Source organism: Mustelus asterias, chromosome 4 (genome assembly GCF_964213995.1).
Source record: "Mustelus asterias chromosome 4, sMusAst1.hap1.1, whole genome shotgun sequence".
NCBI lineage: Eukaryota > Metazoa > Chordata > Chondrichthyes > Carcharhiniformes > Triakidae > Mustelus > Mustelus asterias.
This window is the reverse complement of record NC_135804.1, coordinates 1,682,645-1,700,280: the sequence shown is the minus strand read 5'-3', so window position 1 is coordinate 1,700,280 and position 17,636 is coordinate 1,682,645. Positions and strand designations below refer to the sequence as shown.

Genomic DNA, 17,636 nt, shown 5'->3' with positions numbered 1-17,636 from the left:
TCAGTGACCTGTGTACCTGTACACCCAGATCCCTCTGCCTATCAACATTCTTTAGGGTTCTGCCATTTACTGTATATTTCCTATCTTTATTAGACCTAAAGATAGGGACACACGAAGCAAGTGTGCAATACAAGGAAAGTAGAAAGAAACTTAAGCAAGGAGTAAAGAGGGCTAAAAGGGGTCACGAAAAATCATTGGCCAGCAGGATTAAGGTGGACATGTAACATTTTCCCAAATTATACTCCATCTGCCAATGTTTTGCCCACTCCCTTATCAATGTCCCTTTGCAGGCTCCTTATGTCCACTTCACACCTTACTTTCCATCATCAGGAAATTTAACAACCAGACATTTGGTCACATAATCCAAATTATTGATATTAATTGTAAATACCTGCGGCCCCGGCACTGATCCCTGCGGCACACCTGCCAACCCCCAAAAAAACCTATTTATACTTACTCTCTGCTTCCTGTTAGCTAGCCAATCCTCTATCCATGCTGATATGTTATCCCCTATACCAGGAACTCTTATTTTGCAATATAACCTTTGATATGGCACCTTGTCAAATGCCTTCTGGAAATCTACGTACAGCATGTACAGGTTCCTCTTTATCCGCGATGCTTGTTACTTCTTCACAGAACAGCAATCAATTGGTCAATTATGTTTTCCCTTTCATGTTGAGTTTACCTGACTGCATCAAAATTTTCTATGCATCCAGCTATAGCCTCTTCAATAATAGATCCCAGCAATACTCCATGACAGAGATTAAGCAAACTGACCTGTAGTTTCCTGCTTTAAGTCTCCCTCCTTTCTTGAATCGAGGAGTCACATTCATTAGTTTCCATCTGATGGGATCTTTTCAGAATCTATGGAATTTTTGAAAATTAAAATCAATACATCAACTACTTCAGCAGCCATTTCTTTAAGACCCTCGGATGAAATCTCTCGGGACCTGGGGATTTGTCAACTTTTAGTTCTAATAATTTTCCAGTGCCCTTTCCCTGGTGATTGGAATTGTTTTAAGTTCCTCTCTCCCTTTCCCCTCCTGATTATTTCTGGATGTTATTTGTATTCTCTACAGTGAAGACAGACTCAAAATATCTGTTCAATTCATCGCCATTTCCTTATTTTCCATTATTAATTCCCCACTCTCACTCTCTGGAGGACCAACACTCGCTTTACTTACTCTCTCCCTTTTAAAATACCTGTAGGAACTCATGCTGTTTTTATATTTCTAGCTAACTTTTTCTCATACTCTAATATCTCCCTCCTTATTCATCTTTTAATCATTCTTTGCTGTTCTTTATATTCTGCCAATTTTCTGTCCCGCCACTCATCTTTGTGAAATGATACATTTTCTCATTTAATTTGACATTATCGATAACTTCTTTAGTTAGATATGGATGGTGTGTCCTTCTCTTAGAGTCTTTCTTTCTCACTGGAATATATCTTTTCTGAGTATTCTGAAATATCTCCTTAAAATTCTGCCACTGCATCTCGACTGACTTATCCCTGAAACAAATATCCCAGTTCAGTTCACCCAGCTCCGCCATCATGCCCTCAGAATTGCCCTTATTTAAGTTTTAAACACCAGTCTTAGATCCACTCTTCTCTCCCTCAAACTGAATGTGAAATTCCATCATATTATGATCACTGCTACCTAGGGGCACTTTCACTATAAGATCATTAAATCATCCTGCATCATTGCACATTACCTGATCGAATATCGCCTGCTCCCTCATTGGCTGTAGAAAATGCTGCTCAAAAAAAATGTCCTGAAAACACTATGAACTCATCATCCAGGCTATCTTTACCAATATGATTTGTCGAATCTATATGTAGATTAAAACCATTCATAATTATTGCCACACCTTTCCCACAAGTCCCCAAACTGCTAAGACTGATTCTGTGGGTAGGATTTTCCAGTCCTGCCAAAAGGCTGAGGTTAGGTTAGGTCTTGTGAATTGGCCATGCTAAATTCTCCCTCAGTGTACCCGAACAGGCACCGGAGTGTGGCGACGAGGGGGATTTTCACAGTAACTTCATTGCAGTGTTAATGTAAGCCTACTTGTGACAATAATAAACAAACTTTAAGGCAATTGACATTTCCTTCTCAAAATTTTCCATTCCGACCCACAATGGTTCCCGCCATGGCAAACCAACAAACCAGTGGCATACCGACCGACTCAAGAGCAGCTTCTTCCCTGCTACCATCAGACTTTTGAATGGACCTACCTCACATTAAGTTGATCTTTCTCAACACCCTAGTTATGACTGTAACACTACATTCTGCACCCTCTCCTCTCTTTCTCTATGAACGGTATGCTTTGTCTGTACAGCGTGCAAGAAACAATACTTTTCACTGTATACTAATACATGTGACAATAATAAATTAAATCAAACCTGAAAATCGCAGCCTGTATATTGATCTCCCTCAGTACTGACCCTCTGACAGTGCAGCACTCCCTTAGTACTGACCCTCTGATAGTGCAGCACTCCATCAGTACTGACCCTCTGACCGTGCAGCACTCCCTCAGTACAGACCCTCTAACAGTGCCACACTCCCTCAGTACTAACCCTCTGACAGTGCAGCACTCCCTCAGTACTGACCCTCTAACAGTGCCACACTCCCTCAGTACTAACCCTCTGACAGTGCAGCACTCCCTCAGTACTGACCCTCTAACAGTGCCGCACTCCCTCAGTACTGATGCTTTGAGGGCCCAGATCAGACTGATGTATCTTGACATGGACAGTATCACTGGGCTGGCTGGTGGGGAATAGCAGCGACCCTGGTGGACTGGCATTGATGGAAGCACAGGCACTGACCTCCTGTAAGTGGAGCAGTGGCATCGTGCTCAATAGAACCACTACTACCGCCATGGCTGGACACCTCAGCAAGGCTCGCAATCTACTGCAGCATGGATCACTGGAACCCTGCGAGAATCAGCATATCCTTCTGAAGAGTGAGAAGCAGAGGCTGGATTGCAGCATTCGGAGTCTGCATTGGCAGCAAGCACGGATCTCCTGATGTGGCTGAATCTGTGATTGAATGGTTTGTGTGATGGGTAGAAACTGGGAGCAGCAGATTCTGCAGGCAGGTTGGGTGTGTTAGTGCCGCCATCGAACTGGTTACGAGTTTCTCAGTGAAGAGGCTGGGTTCCAGGCTCTGTGACAGTCCCTGGGCCATGTTGGAGCTAACTGCTTCACACTCCTTGGCATTGATAGGAGACAGTCTGATTGTAACTCCTGCCCCCAGTATCTCTGTGCTTATTCTCATCAATGTTCTCCTGGATGCCACCCCAACCAAGCCCTGTTCTGAGTGCCCTGGAACAGAACTCATCTACTCACTGACCCCTGAGGGAGCTGGGCACACTGAATATCCTTTCCCCCTGATCTGGTTGCAGCCCACTAACACTCAAAGACTAACTGCTTCTTCCCATTTCCATACTCGTCCCCTGGCCACGTGCAGAGCTGGTATCTGAGCTGGTGACAACGCTGCCACATAAACGCTGTGTTGCTCTCTCTCTCCTCCTGGGGCTGTTGTGACTGGGCAGCTGGCTGTTCCTGGGTGTCTGAAAGCAGGGACTCAGGAAGGGAATGTTAGGCTGAGGGGAAGGGGTTGTGGGGGTAAAGCAAGAGGTCCGTGGTCACGCCATCAGCAGCTTGTTCATCGTGCCAGAAAGCAGGATGAGGGGGAGCTGGGAGTTGAGGAGGGGCAAGTGGCAGTAACTCACCGTCACCCTCACCATTCCCGGTGACTGCCTCTGCCACCATAGGACTGGCCCCATGATTGAGAGAAGCCGCTCCTCCAGGGAGCTCAGCAATCCGTCATTCTGTAGTCCTACAGCAATGTGTCAGCTTCTCCTGCAGGGTAGAGGGCAGAATGTCATTGAGTGTGTCGCTCTGTGTTTGGCTGATGTGCCTGCTGTAGCTGAATAGCTGTGAAGGGTGGTGGCGAGGCTGGGAGTGTTGGTAAGTGTGAGGATGTGTGCACTCTCAGAAGATGAAGCACCGTGAAAGATTAGAGGGTGTAAATAGTGGTGGGGTGTTCCTATTGGATGGTGAGTGGCTCATGAGGAGACACAGATGAAAGATTGCCTGAAACTGCAAAGGAATATTTTCACACTGAGGATTGTTAGGATTTGGAATGATTTACCGTGAGACAGTACTGAGGCAGAAACTCAAACAGGAAATTGGATAACCATTTGAAAAGGAGAGAGAGAAATGGGATGAAAGTAGGAAACTCCAACTGAAGCACCAACAGGAAGGGCCAAATGGCCTCATGTATCTTAAGTTTGAATGTTTGAGAATTGTAACAACTTGTGTTGTCAGTTTGTGTCCTTTTCACAGGTAATATCATCGGCTCTGGAATTTTCATCTCCCCGAAAGGAGTCCTGGAACACGCAGGTTCCGTGGGACTGGCTCTCATTATCTGGATGCTCGCCGGATTAATCACCGTCATCGGTTCCCTCTGTTACGCAGAGCTCGGAGTGACAATCCCCAAATCAGGAGGGGACTATGCCTATGTCAAGACCGTGTTTGGAGGATTACCAGGGTATTTGGAGATTCCTGCGGTATTTAGGGGTTGGTGTTTAGTTGGGTATTTGGAGATTCCTGGGGTATTTAGGGGTTGGGGTTTAGTTGGGTATTTGGAGATTCCTGGGGTATTTAGGGTTGGGTTTAGTTGGGTATTTGGAGATTCGCAGGGTATTTAGGGTTGGGTTTAGTTGGGTATTTGGGAGGAAACCGGAGCACCCGGAGGAAACCCACGCAGACACGAGGAGAATGTGCAAACTCCACACAGACAGTGACCCAAGCCAGGAATCGAACCCAGGTCCCTGGAGCTGTGAAGCAGCAGTGCTAACCACTGTGCTACCGTGCCTAGGGTTGTGTTTAGTTGGGTATTTGGAGATTCCCGGGGTATTTAGGGTTGGGTTTAGTTGGGTATTTGGAGATTCCTAGGGTATTTAGGGTTGGTGTTTACTTTGGGTATTTGGAGATTCCTGGGGTATTTAAGGGTTGGGGTTTAGTTGGATATTTGGAGATTCTCAGGGTATTTAGGGTTGGGATTTAGTTGGGTGTTTGTAGATTCCTGGGGTATTTCGGGTTGGTGTTTAGTTGGGCATTTGGAAATTCCTGGTGTATTTAGGGGTTGGGGTTAGTTGGGTATTTGCAGATTTTCAGGGTATTTAGGGTTGGGTTTAGTTGGGTATTTGGAGATTCCCTGGGTATTTAGGGTTGGTGATCATTTGGGCATTTGGAGATTCCTGGCGTATTTAGGCGTTGGGATTTCGTTGGTATTTGGAAATTCCCAGGGTATTTAGGGATGGGTTTAGTTGGGTAGTTGGAGATTCCCGGGGTATTTAGGGTTGGGTTTAGTTGGGTATTTGGAGATTCCTGGGATATTTAGGGTTGGTGTTTAGTTGGGTATTTGGAGATTCCCGGGGTATTTAGAGTTGGGTTTGGTTGGGTATTTGAAGATTCCTGGTGTATTCAGGGTTGGGTTTAGTTGGGTATTTGGAGATTCCCGGGGTATTTAGGGTTTGGTTTCGTTGGGTATTTGGTGATTCTCATGGTATTTAGGGTTGTGTTTAGTTGGGTATTTGGAGATTCCTGGGGTATTTAGGGTTGGGGTTTAGTTGGGTATTTGGAGATTCCTGGGGCATTTAGGGTTGGATTTATTTGGGTATTTGGAGATTTCAAGGATATTTAAGGTTGTGTTTGGTTGGGAATTTGGAGATTCCCGTGGTATTTAGGGTTGTGTTTAGTTGAGTATTTGGAGATTCTCAGGGTATTTAGGGGTTGGGTTTATTTGGGTATTTGGAGTTTTCTGGAGTATTTAGGGTTGTGTTTAGTTGGGTATTTGGAGATTTTCAGGGTATTTAGGGGTTGGGTTTAGTTGGGTATTTGGAGATTCCCGGGTTTTTTACGGGTTGGTGTTTGGTTGGGTATTTGGAGGTTCCTGGGGTAGAACAAAGAACAAAGAACAGTACAGCACAGGAAACAGGCCCTTCGGCCCTCCAAGCCTGTGCCGCTCCTTGGTCCAACTAGACCAAGCGTTTGTATCCCTCCATTCCCAGGCTGCTCATGTGACTATCCAGGTAAGTCTTAAACGATGTCAGCGTGCCGGCCTCCACCACCCTACTTGGCAGCGCATTCCAGGCCCCCACCACCCTCTGTGTAAAAAACGTCCCTCTGATGTCTGCGTTATACTTCGCCCCTCTCAGCTTGAGCCCGTGACTCCTCGTGATCGTCACCTCCGACCTGGGAAAAAGCTTCCCACTGTTCACCCTATCTATAGCCTTCATAATCTTGTATACCTCTATTAGATCTCCCCTCATTCTCCGTCTTTCCAAGGAGAACAACCCCAGTCTACCCAATCTCTCCTCATAGCTAAGACCCTCCATACCAGGCAACATCCTGGTAAACCTTCTCTGCACTCTCTCCAATGCCTCCACGTCCTTCTGGTAGTGCGGCGACCAGAACTGGACGCAGTACTCCAAATGTGGCCTAACCAGCGTTCTATACAGCTGCATCATCAGACTCCAGCTTTTATACTCTATACCCCGTCCTATAAAGGCAAGCATACCATATGCCTTCTTCACCACCTTCTCCACCTGTGTTGCCACCTTCAAGGATTTGTGGACTTGCACACCTAGGTCCCTCTGTGTTTCTATACTCCTGATGACTCTGCCATTTATTGTATAACTCCTCCCTACATTATTTCTTCCAAAATGCATCACTTCGCATTTATCCGGATTAAACTCCATCTGCCACCTCTCCGCCCAATTTTCCAGCCTATCTATATCCTGCTGTATTGCCCGACAATGCTCTTTGCTATCCGCAATTCCAGCCATCTTCGTGTCATCCGCAAACTTGCTGATTACACCAGTTACACCTTCTTCCAAATCATTTATATATATCACAAATAGCAGAGGTCCCAGTACAGAGCCCTGCGGAACACCACTGGTCACAGACCTCCAGCCGGAAAAAGACCCTTCGACCACTACCCTCTGTCTCCTATGGCCAAGCCAGTTCTCCACCCATCTAGCCACTTCTCCTTGTATCCCATGAGCCTTAACCTTCTTAACCAACCTGCCATGTGGGACTTTGTCAAATGCCTTACTGAAATCCATATAGACGACATCCACGGCCCTTCCTTCATCAACCGTTTTTGTCACTTCCTCAAAAAACTCCACCAAATTTGTAAGGCACGACCTCCCTCTTACAAAACCATGCTGTCTGTCACTAATGAGATTGTTTCGTTCTAAATGCACATACATCCTGTCTCTAAGAATCCTCTCCAACAACTTCCCTACCACGGACGTCAAGCTCACCGGCCTATAATTTCCTGGGTTATCCCTGCTACCCTTCTTAAACAACGGGACCACATTCGCTATCCTCCAATCCTCAGGGACCTCACCCGTGTCCAAAGAAGCGACAAAGATTTCCGTCAGAGGCCCAGCAATTTCACCTCTCGTCTCCCTGAGCAGTCGAGGATAGATGCCATCAGGCCCTGGGGCTTTGTCAGTTTTAATGTTCCCTAAAAAGCCTAACACTTCCTCTCTTGTAATGGAGATTTTCTCTAACGGGTCAACACCTCCCTCCGAGACACTCCCGGTTAACACGCCCCTCTCCTTCGTGAATACCGATGCAAAGTATTCATTTAGGATCTCCCCTATTCCCTTGGGTTCTAAGCATAATTCCCCTCCTTTGTCCCTGAGAGGTCTGATTTTCTCCCTGACAACTCTTTTGTTCCTAACGTATGAATAGAATGCCTTAGGATTCTCCTTAATCCTGCCTGCCAAGAACATCTCGTGACCTCTTTTTGCCCTTCGAACTCCCCGTTTGAGATCTTTCCTACTCTCTCTGTATTCCTCCAGAGCTCCATCTGTTTTCAGTTGCCTGGACTTAACGTACGCCTCCCTTTTCATTTTAATCAGATCCTCAATTTCCCTGGTTATCCACGGCTCTCGAATCCTACCTTTCCTATCTTTCCTTTTTACAGGCACATGCCTATCCTGCAGCCTTATCAATAGTTCCTTAAAAGACTCCCACATGCCAGACGCGGACTTACCCTCGAACATCCTCTCCCAATCAACATCCACCAATTCCTGCCTAATCCGGCTATAGTCAGCCTTCCCCCAATTTAGCACCATTGTGTTGGGGTATGGTTCCAAATGAATATTCTTGATATTTGAGGCTGTGTGGTGAATGTTTTCAAGTTTATCAACTGCATAGTGCATCACAATGGCTGTGTGCGCACCAATCAGGCAGTTCTGAAGCAGGAGCTGTGCTGAGCATTATCCTTACCCTCACCCCATTCCTCCAGCCAGGGCTGCTGAGAACAATGATAATGTCCCTGTCACCATCTCAGCCAACCGTACAGATCAAACCCATCGGCTGTGACTGGTCCGGGTACAGCAACACTGAACAACACTCGGCCATGAGGAGCGCCTCTTGTTTCATTCCACCCCTTTCCCCTGCTCTGCTTTACATTAAACCTGCTCCGCAGTGGTCAGGAAGGAGTGAGATTCACACTCACACGCAATCCGATTTTCCCTCATACACACCCACCACTTGTGAGGATGATGGACAGGAACCTGCAACCACCCTTGCCCCTTCCCCACTCCCACACCCCTCCCCACCCCATCCCCACATACCTCCCACCCCTCCTCCACCACTCCCCCATCCCTCCCTCACTCCCCCATCCCTCCTAACCCTCCCCCACCTCTCCCCCATCCCTCCCTCACTCCCCCAACTCTCTCCCACCCCAAGCTCACCCCTCCTGCTCCACCCCCACCCCTCCCCCATTCCCCACCCCAAATCCATGACACAGTTGGGGGTTGCCACCATTGCAGGATTGCCTGGAATGCTGAGGAATTTAAAATGAATCCCCAGGACATTGACCAATCCCTGAAGAACGTTCCCAGGGCAATAACATGAACTTGGTCACTTACTTAACACTTACACTATTCGATGTAAATTCATTGAAGGCATGATGGGATGTGCTGACATTTCCAGCAATAGATTGAACCAGAGTTAGCAATCCTGCTTCGAATCTCATTAGTGCCACACGGCTGTGACATGTTTCTGTTGTTGCAATGTGTCTGGTGAGGATGTAACGTTTCCTGTTTTCCTCAGGTTTCTGGTGCTGTGGAGTGCTCTGCTGGTCATCTATCCCACCACCCAAGCTGTAATGGCTTTGACATTCTCCAGTTATGTTCTGCAGCCCGTCTTTCCTGCTTGTGTGCCTCCCTACATTGCCTCAAGACTCCTGGCTGCAATCTGCCTCTGTGAGTATGGAGTTACCGCAGGGTAGAGATTAAACTTCCAATGGCTCCAGCCTCTGTAATGGCTTTGACTCGAGAGAGCAGGAATACAAGCTAACTGTCCCATTCCATTCACTATGCTGAAACCGATTATAAAGGATGTGATAACTGGACACGGATAACTGGAAAATAATGTTAGGATGGACAAATAATATTAACATGGTTTATAAAAGGCAAATCATGGCCGCAATTCTCCCATCCCGCCCACCACTGGAATTCTAGTGACCAGGGGGTGGACCACGTAAAGATCCATTGAAGTCCGGCGGGAATCTTTGGTTTCCAGGCGAGCGTGGCCAAAGAATCCCACCCCATGTTAGGTAACCTGTTAGAGTTTGTTGAGTGTGCAGCAGAAAAGCTGCTGGATTTATGGGTTGTGGGTGCCGCTGGCTGGGCAAGCATTTATTGCACAAATTGTCCTTGAATCGTAGAATCCCTACAGTGCAGAAGGAGGCCATTTGGCCCATTTAGTCTGCACCGACTCTCTGACAGACCATCCCACCCAGACCCTATCCCCATAACCCCACATATTTACCCTGCTAATCCCTCTAACCTACATTTCTTGGGACACTAAGGGGCAATTTAGCATGGCCAATCCATTTAACTTGCACATCTTCGGACTGTGGGAGGAAACCGGAGCACTCGGAGGAAACCCACGCAGACACAGGGAGAGAGTGCAAACTCCACACAGTAACCCATGGCCGGAATTGAACATAAGAACATAAGAACTAGGAGCAGGAGTAGACCATCTGGCCCCTCGAGCCTGCTCCGCCATTCAATAAGATCATGGCTGATCTTTTCGTGGACTCAGCTCCACTTACCCGCCCGCTGACCATAACCCTTAATTCCTTTACTGTTCAAAAATTTATCGATCCTTGCCTCAAAAACATTCAATAAGGTAGCCTCAACTGCTTCACTGGGCAGGGAATTCCACAGATTCACAACCTTTGGGGTGAATTGAACCCGGGTCCCTGGCACTGTGAGGCTAACCACTGTGCCATTGTGCTGCCCAATGTTTTCTTTAGAAGTTGATGGTGAGCTGTCATCTTGAACCGATGTAGTCCCTGTAGTGTAGGTCTACCAACAGTGTACCTACCTACACTGGAGAAAGCACCAGGATTTTGACCCAACGACAGTGAAGGAACTGCAATATATTTCCAAGCCAAGATGGTGAATGACTTGGAGGGAAGCCTCCAGGTGGTGGTGTTCCCAGGTATCTGCTGCTCTTGTCATGGGTGTGCAAGTGTCTGCCTAAGGAACCCTCCTGAGTTCCTGCACTGCATCTTGCAGTGTCCATTGTGTAAATGGGAGTTAGATGTTACAAAGGGAAAATATTTCAGTTAGCTTTCTCAGGTCCAAACTCCTCATGTTCAATTTCAACTGTCACTGTTCTCTTCACTCACTTAACGCTTTAATCACAGAATCACACAGGGCAGAAGAGGCCCTTCAGCCCATCAAGTCCACACCAACACATCAGAAACACCTGAATTCCCACCTCATCCCATCTGCCAGCACTTGGCCCACAGCCCTGAATGTTATGATGTGCCAAGTTCTCATCCAAATACTTTTTCAAGGATGTGAGGCAACCTGCCTTTACCATCCTCTCAGGCAGCGCATTCCAGACCGTCACCACCATCTGGGTAAAAAGGTTTTTCCTCACATCCCCCCTAAACCTCCTGCCCCTCATCTTGAACCTATGTCCCCTCATGACTGAGCCTTCAACTAAGGGGAACAGCTGCTCTTTATCCACTCTGTCCATGTCCCTCATAATATGGTGCACCTTGATCAGGTCGCCCCTCAGTCTTCTCTGCTCCAACAAAAACAACTCAAGCCTATCCAACCTCTCTTCATAACTTAAACATTCCATCCCAGGCAGCATCCTGGTGAATCTCCTCTGCATCCGCTCCAGCGGAATCATATCCTTCCGATAACATGGTGACCAGAACTTCCCACAGACCACTCACTGCGGCCTCACCAAGCTTCGAAACAACTCCACCATGACTTAGCTGCTTTTCATAGAATCATTTATTAGTGTCACAAATAGGCTTACATTAACACTGCAATGAAGTTACTGTGAAAATCCCCTAGTCGCCACACTCCAGCACCTGTTCGGGTACACTGAGGGAGAATTTAGCATGGCCAATGCACCCTATCCTGCACATTTTTCGGACTGTGGGAGAACATAAGAACATAAGAAATAGGAGCAGGAGTAGGCCATCTAGCCCCTCGAGCCTGCTCCGCCATTCAATAAGATCATGGCTGATCTGAAACAAATCAGTTCCACGTACCCGCCTGCTCCCCATATCCCTTAATTCCCTTAGCGATCAGAAATCTATCTACCCGTGATTTAAACATATTCAACGAGGTAGCCTCCACCACTTCAATGGGCAGAGAATTCCAGAGATTCACTACCCTCTGAGAGAAGAAGTTCCCCCTCAACTCTGTTCTGAACCGGCCCCCACTTGTTTTGAGGCTGTGCCCTCTAGTTCTGGTTTCCCTTCTAAGTGGAAAGAATCTCTCTACCTCTACCCTATCCAGCCCCTTCATTATCTTATATGTCTCTACAAGATCACCCCTCAGCCTTCTAAACTCCAACGAGTACAGACCCAATCTGTTCAATCTCTCCTCATAAGCTACACCCCTCATCTCCGGTATCAACCTGGTGAACCTTCTCTGCACTCCCTCCAAGGCCAATATATCCTTTCGCAAATAAGGGGACCAAAACTGCACACAGTACTCCAGTTGTGGCCTCACCAGTGCCTTGTATATTTGCAGCAAGACCTCCCTGCTTTTATATTCTATCCCCCTCATGATAAAGGCCAACATTCCATTCGCCTTCTTGATCACCTGCTGCACCTGCAGACTGAGTTTTTGCGATTCGTGCACAAGGACCCCCAGGTCCCTCTGCACAGTAGCATGATGTAATTTTTCTCCATTTAAATAATATTCCAATTTACTATTATTTCTTCCAAAGTGGATAACCTTACATTTGCCAACGTTATATTCCATCTGCCAGATCCTCGTCCACTCGCTCAGCCTATCCAAATCTCTCTGCAGACTTTCCGCGTCCTCCACGCAATTCGCTTTCCCACTCATCTTCGTGTCATCAGCAAACTTTGATACCCTACACTCAGTCCCCTCCTCCAGATCATCTATGTGAATGGTAAACAGTTGAGGCCCCAGCACCGATCCCTGCGGCACGCCACTAGTCACCAACTGCCAACCAGAAAAGCACCCATTTATTCCAACTCTCTGCTTCCTGTTAGATAGCCAATCCCCAATCCACGCCAACACCTTACCCCCAACTCCGTGTACCCCAATCTTCTGCAGCAACCTTTTGTGAGGCACCTTATCGAATGCCTTCTGGAAATCTAAAAACACTGCATCCACCGGTTCCCCTCTGTCAACTGCACTCGTCACATCTTCATAAAAATCCAGTAAATTCGTCAAACACGACTTTCCCTTCATGAATCCATGCTGCGTCTGCTTGATCGAACCATTTTTTTCCAGGTGCTCTGCTATTTCTTCTTTAATTATGGACTCCAGCATCTTCCCAATTACAGACGTTAAGCTAACCGGCCTGTAGTTAACCGCCTTTTGTCTACTTCCTTTTTTAAACAGCGGCGTAACAGTAACTGTTTTCCAATCAGCCGGCACTACCCCAGATTCCAGCGAATTTTGATACATAGCTACTAACGCATCTGCTATTACCTCAGCCAAGAAAACTGGAGCACCCAGAGGAAACCCACACAGACACAGGGAGAACGTGCAGACTCCGCACAGACAGTGACTCAAGCTGGGAATTGAACCCGGGTCCCTGGAACTGTGAGGTAGCAGTGCTAATCACTGTGCCACCATGCTGCCCTTCTGTAATCCATACCTCGATTGATAAAGGCAAGTGTCCCATATGCCTTTTTCACCACCCTACTAACATGCCCTTCTGCTTTCAGAGATCTGTGGACAAACATGCCCAGGTCCCTTTGTTCCACAGAACTTCCAAGTGTCATGCCGTTCATTGAATACTTCCTTGTCAAATTACTACTTCCGAAGTGCATCACCTCACACTTTTCAGGGTTAAATTCCATCTGCCACTTCTCTGCCCATTTGACCATTCCATCTATATTTTCTTGTAGCCCAAGACATTCAGCCTGTCAACCACCAGGCCAAATATGTGCACTGCTGCCACATAGCACCAGGGACTACTCTTCTGTACATCTCCCCGTTAGTAGCTGTTCCCAGTCTACCTTGGCCAGATCCTGTCTTATTTTACTAAACTCCACTCTTCCCCAATCCAAAACATTTTTTTTGGAACTTGTTTATTTCTTTGTCCATGACAAGCTTAAATTGTACCGTGTTGTGGTCGCTATCGCTAAAATGCTCCCCCACCACCACCTCAACCACCTGTCCAGCTTCATTCCCCAGAATCAGGTCCAGAACAACTCCCTCCCTTGTTGGACCCTCTACATGTTGGCCGAAAGAGTTCTCTTGTACACATTTCCAGAAATCCACACTATCCAAGCCCTAGTTTGGATCTATCGCAGTTAATGTTGGGAAGTTGAAATCACCTAATATAATTACTATATTGTTGTTATTTTTACACATCTCCACAAACTGAGCACATATTTGCTCCTCAACATCTTTCTGACTATCTGGGAGTCTATAATAAACACCTAACAATGTGGCTGTCCCTTTTTTATTCCTAAGTTCTACCCACAAAGCTTTATTTGATGCCCCCTCCAAGACATCATGGCAGGAATTTTACCACTCCACCCACCATGGGAATTGGTGCGGGCGAGGGGCAGACAATGGGAAGGTCCGTTGACTTTGGGTGGGATTTTACAGTTTTGGGATGAGCAAGGCAGTAAAATCCCACCCCATCTCTCCTTACTGCAGTAACTGACTCCTTACCTAATAATGCCTCCTCCTCTTTTACCCCTTCCTCTGTCTCGCCTGAAGATTCTATATCCTGAAGTGTTGAGTTGCCTATCCTGCCCCTCCCTCAACCACGTCTCTGTGATGGCTGCAATATCACAATTCCATGTAGCAATCTTCATGGTGAAAGATGAAGTTCACATGGAGAAACAAAGAGATTAGTGTATTTAGCTGCAGAAATTATTTCAAACTGCTCCATTGGTACATACATCAGAACCAATGGAAGGCAAATGAAATCTCAGCAGTGAACTCAGAGACGTTGGAACATAAAATTGTGGAAGTGAAGAATTATTTGAACTTACTGAGACACAGATGAATCAAAATGGCAATATTGATGATGACTAATTAAAAGCATTTGATACTCCATTAAATGCTTCCTTCAAATACTTTGGGATAAATATCTGATGACAGGAATCATAGCATCAGTAACTCCCTCTACACTGTCCCCCATCAAACACTCCCAGGACAGCTGCAGCACAGGGTTAGATACAGAGTAAAACTCCCTCTACACTGTCCCTCATCAAACATTCCCAGGACAGGTACAGCACAGGGTTAGATACAGAGTAAAGCTCCCTCCACACTGTCCCATCAAACACTCCCAGGACAGGTACACCACGAGGTTATATACAGAGTAAAGCTCCCTCTACACTGTCCCTCATCAAACACTTCCAGGGGGCGGCACGGTAGCACAGTGGTTAGCACTGCTGCTTCACAGCTCCATGGTCCCGGGTTCGATTCCCGGCTCGGGTCACTGTCTGTGTGGAGTTTGCACATTCTCCTCGTGTCTGCGTGGGTTTCCTCCGGGTGCTCCGGTTTCCTCCCACAGGCCAAAGATGTGCGGGTTAGGTTGATTGGCCAGGTTAAAAATTGCCCCTTAGAGTCCTGGGATGCGTAGGTTAGAGGGATTAGCGGGTAAATATGTGGGGATAGGTAGGGCCTGGGTGGGATTGTGGTCGGTGCAGACTCGATGGGCCGAATGGCCTCCTTCTGCACTGTAGGGTTTCTATGATTCTATGATTCTATGACAGGTACAGCACTGGGTTAGATACAGAGTAAAGCTCCCTCTACACTGTCCCATCAAACACTCCCAGGACAGGTACAGCACGGGGTTTGATACAGAGTAAAGCTCCCTCTACACTGTCCCCATCAAACACTCCCAGGACAGGTACAGCACAGAGTTAAATACAGAGTAAAGCTCTCTCTAACTGTCCCCATCAAACACTTCCAGGACAGGTACAGCACTGGGTTAGATACAGAGTAAAGCTCCCTCTAGCCTTGGGTGACTATGTGGAGTTTGCACATTCTCCCCTTGTTTGCATGGGTTTCTTCCGGGTGCTCCAGTTTCCTCCCACACTGCAAAAATGTGCAGGTTAGGTGGATTGGCTATGGTGGAATTGGGAATGAAAATATTGAACAATGTGTTGAAGTCTTTGGCCGTCACTCACTCAATTCTCATTGTCACAGTGCTGCTGACCTGGGTCAATTGTTCCAGCGTTCGATGGGTTACCCGAGTCCAGGATCTCTTCACTGCTGGAAAACTCATGGCCCTTGGACTCATTATTGTCATGGGGTTTGTGCAGATCTGTAAAGGTAATGGACACATTCTTCACAGAATCGAATCATCACAAAATTACCTGCATGTGATATTCTGTTGATTGTCTTCACACAGAAGTCTTCACTCCAGCTAGCCTACAACTATTTGAATTCATATAGTACCTCCACCGTATTAAAACATCCTAACATGTTTCACAGAAACCATTTCAAACATATATTTGACACTGAGAGCCATAAGGAGATATCCAAAGCTGGGTTAGAGGTAGATTTTAAGGAGTGTTTCAAAGGAGGATGTTGCAAGATCTGGAAGCTTGTGTGGTTGAACATAAACTATTTATTGGTATCACACAACTATATATATATATCTCCAAAGTATAGTCCTATCTAGGTGCTATCGTCACGTCAACTTGTTGCAGGCTCTCTCTGCACACAGAGTAACATATGTGACTCGCTGCCCCCAAGTCTCTGAATTACAAATTCATAAATATATAAGACACTAGTTCGGTCTCAGCTGTATCGTGTATTGTACTGTGTACAGTTCTGGACACCACACTATAAGAAGGATGTGATCGCATTGGAGAGTGCAGAAGGGATTTACAAGAATGGTTCCAGGGATGAGAAACTTCAGTTATGAGGATAGATTGAAGAGGTTAGATCGTAGAAATCATAGAAACCCTACAGCACAGAAAGAGGCCATTCGGCCCATCGAGTCTGCACCGACCACAATCCCACCCAGGCTCTACCCCCATATCCCTACATATTTACCCACTAATCCCTCTAACCTATGCATCTCAGGACACTAAGGGCAATTTTAGCATGGCCAATCAACCTAACCCGCACATCTTTGGACTGTGGGAGGAAACCGGAGCACCCGGAGGAAACCCACGCAGACACGAGGAAAATGTGCAAACTCCACACAGACAGTGACCCAAGCCAGGAATCAAACCCAGGTCCCTAGAGCTGTGAAGCACTAGTGCTAACCACTGTGCTACTGTGCCAGTTGGGACTGTTCTCCTTGGAGAGAAGAAGGCTAAGAGGAGATTTGATAGAGATGTTCAAAATCATGAGGAGACGGGACAGAGTGGATAGGGAGAAACTATTCCCACACGTAGAAGAATCAAGAAAGAGAGGGCACAGATTTAAAGTGATTCACAAAAGAAGCAAATGTGATGTGAGAAAAAATCTCTTCACACAGCAAGTGGTTGGGGTGTGGAATGCACTGCCTGGAATTGTGGGTGAGGCAGGTTCAATCGAGGCATTCAAGAGGACATTAGATAATTATTTGAATACAAAGAATGTGCAGGGGTATGGGGAAAAGGCAGGACAATGGCATTAAGTCATGATGCTTATTTGCAGAGCCAGTCCAGACATGATGGACCAAATGGCCTCCTTCTGCACGTAACAATTCTGCGGTTCCGAGAAATTCAGATGGCCTTGAAGCTTTACAATCTTCAAGATCTCGTTCTCTTCCCTTTCAGTGGAGTCTCAGTTGCTTTGGGGTGACATTGTTGGTTCAGAGTTGAAATTGTGGTATTTGGTATTTCAAAAACTTGAGTTTCAACATCTGGCTCACATCCTGCGCTCTTTAATATTCTTTGATCAGATATCATTTGCTTATTCCGTTCTTTCCAGAGGGAAGGTTCGCTCCATTCATTTATAAATTGGACTCAGGTTTTCTTTCTCCCTGGGGTCCGCCATGTTCTTTCTGCAAATTGATCTTTCCAAAATGAAACCTTTAGTTCCACTTGTTTCAAAATTTCACTCAAATCTTTATTTAATCTCTTATTTTCCAGTTCTTTTTCAAGCCTATTAACTAGCTCAGT

At 46.5% G+C, this 17,636-nt stretch overlaps 2 protein-coding genes across 2 annotated transcripts in view; both read left to right on the top strand.

Moving 5' to 3' along the window:
- Positions 1 to 17,636, top strand: part of cebpa (CCAAT enhancer binding protein alpha) — a 373,760-nt gene that overhangs the window by 190,066 nt on the left and 166,058 nt on the right. The gene's annotated exons all lie outside the window — the stretch shown is intronic.
- LOC144492436 (large neutral amino acids transporter small subunit 2-like) overlaps positions 4,365 to 17,636 on the top strand; it is a 39,086-nt gene continuing 25,814 nt past the window's right edge. The window contains exons 1-3 of the mRNA XM_078210444.1: positions 4,365 to 4,553; positions 9,143 to 9,294; positions 15,724 to 15,849. Of these exons, the coding sequence (XP_078066570.1) occupies positions 4,435 to 4,553; positions 9,143 to 9,294; positions 15,724 to 15,849 (397 nt within the window). The 5' untranslated portion in view covers positions 4,365 to 4,434. The remainder of the gene's footprint in view (positions 4,554 to 9,142; positions 9,295 to 15,723; positions 15,850 to 17,636) is intronic.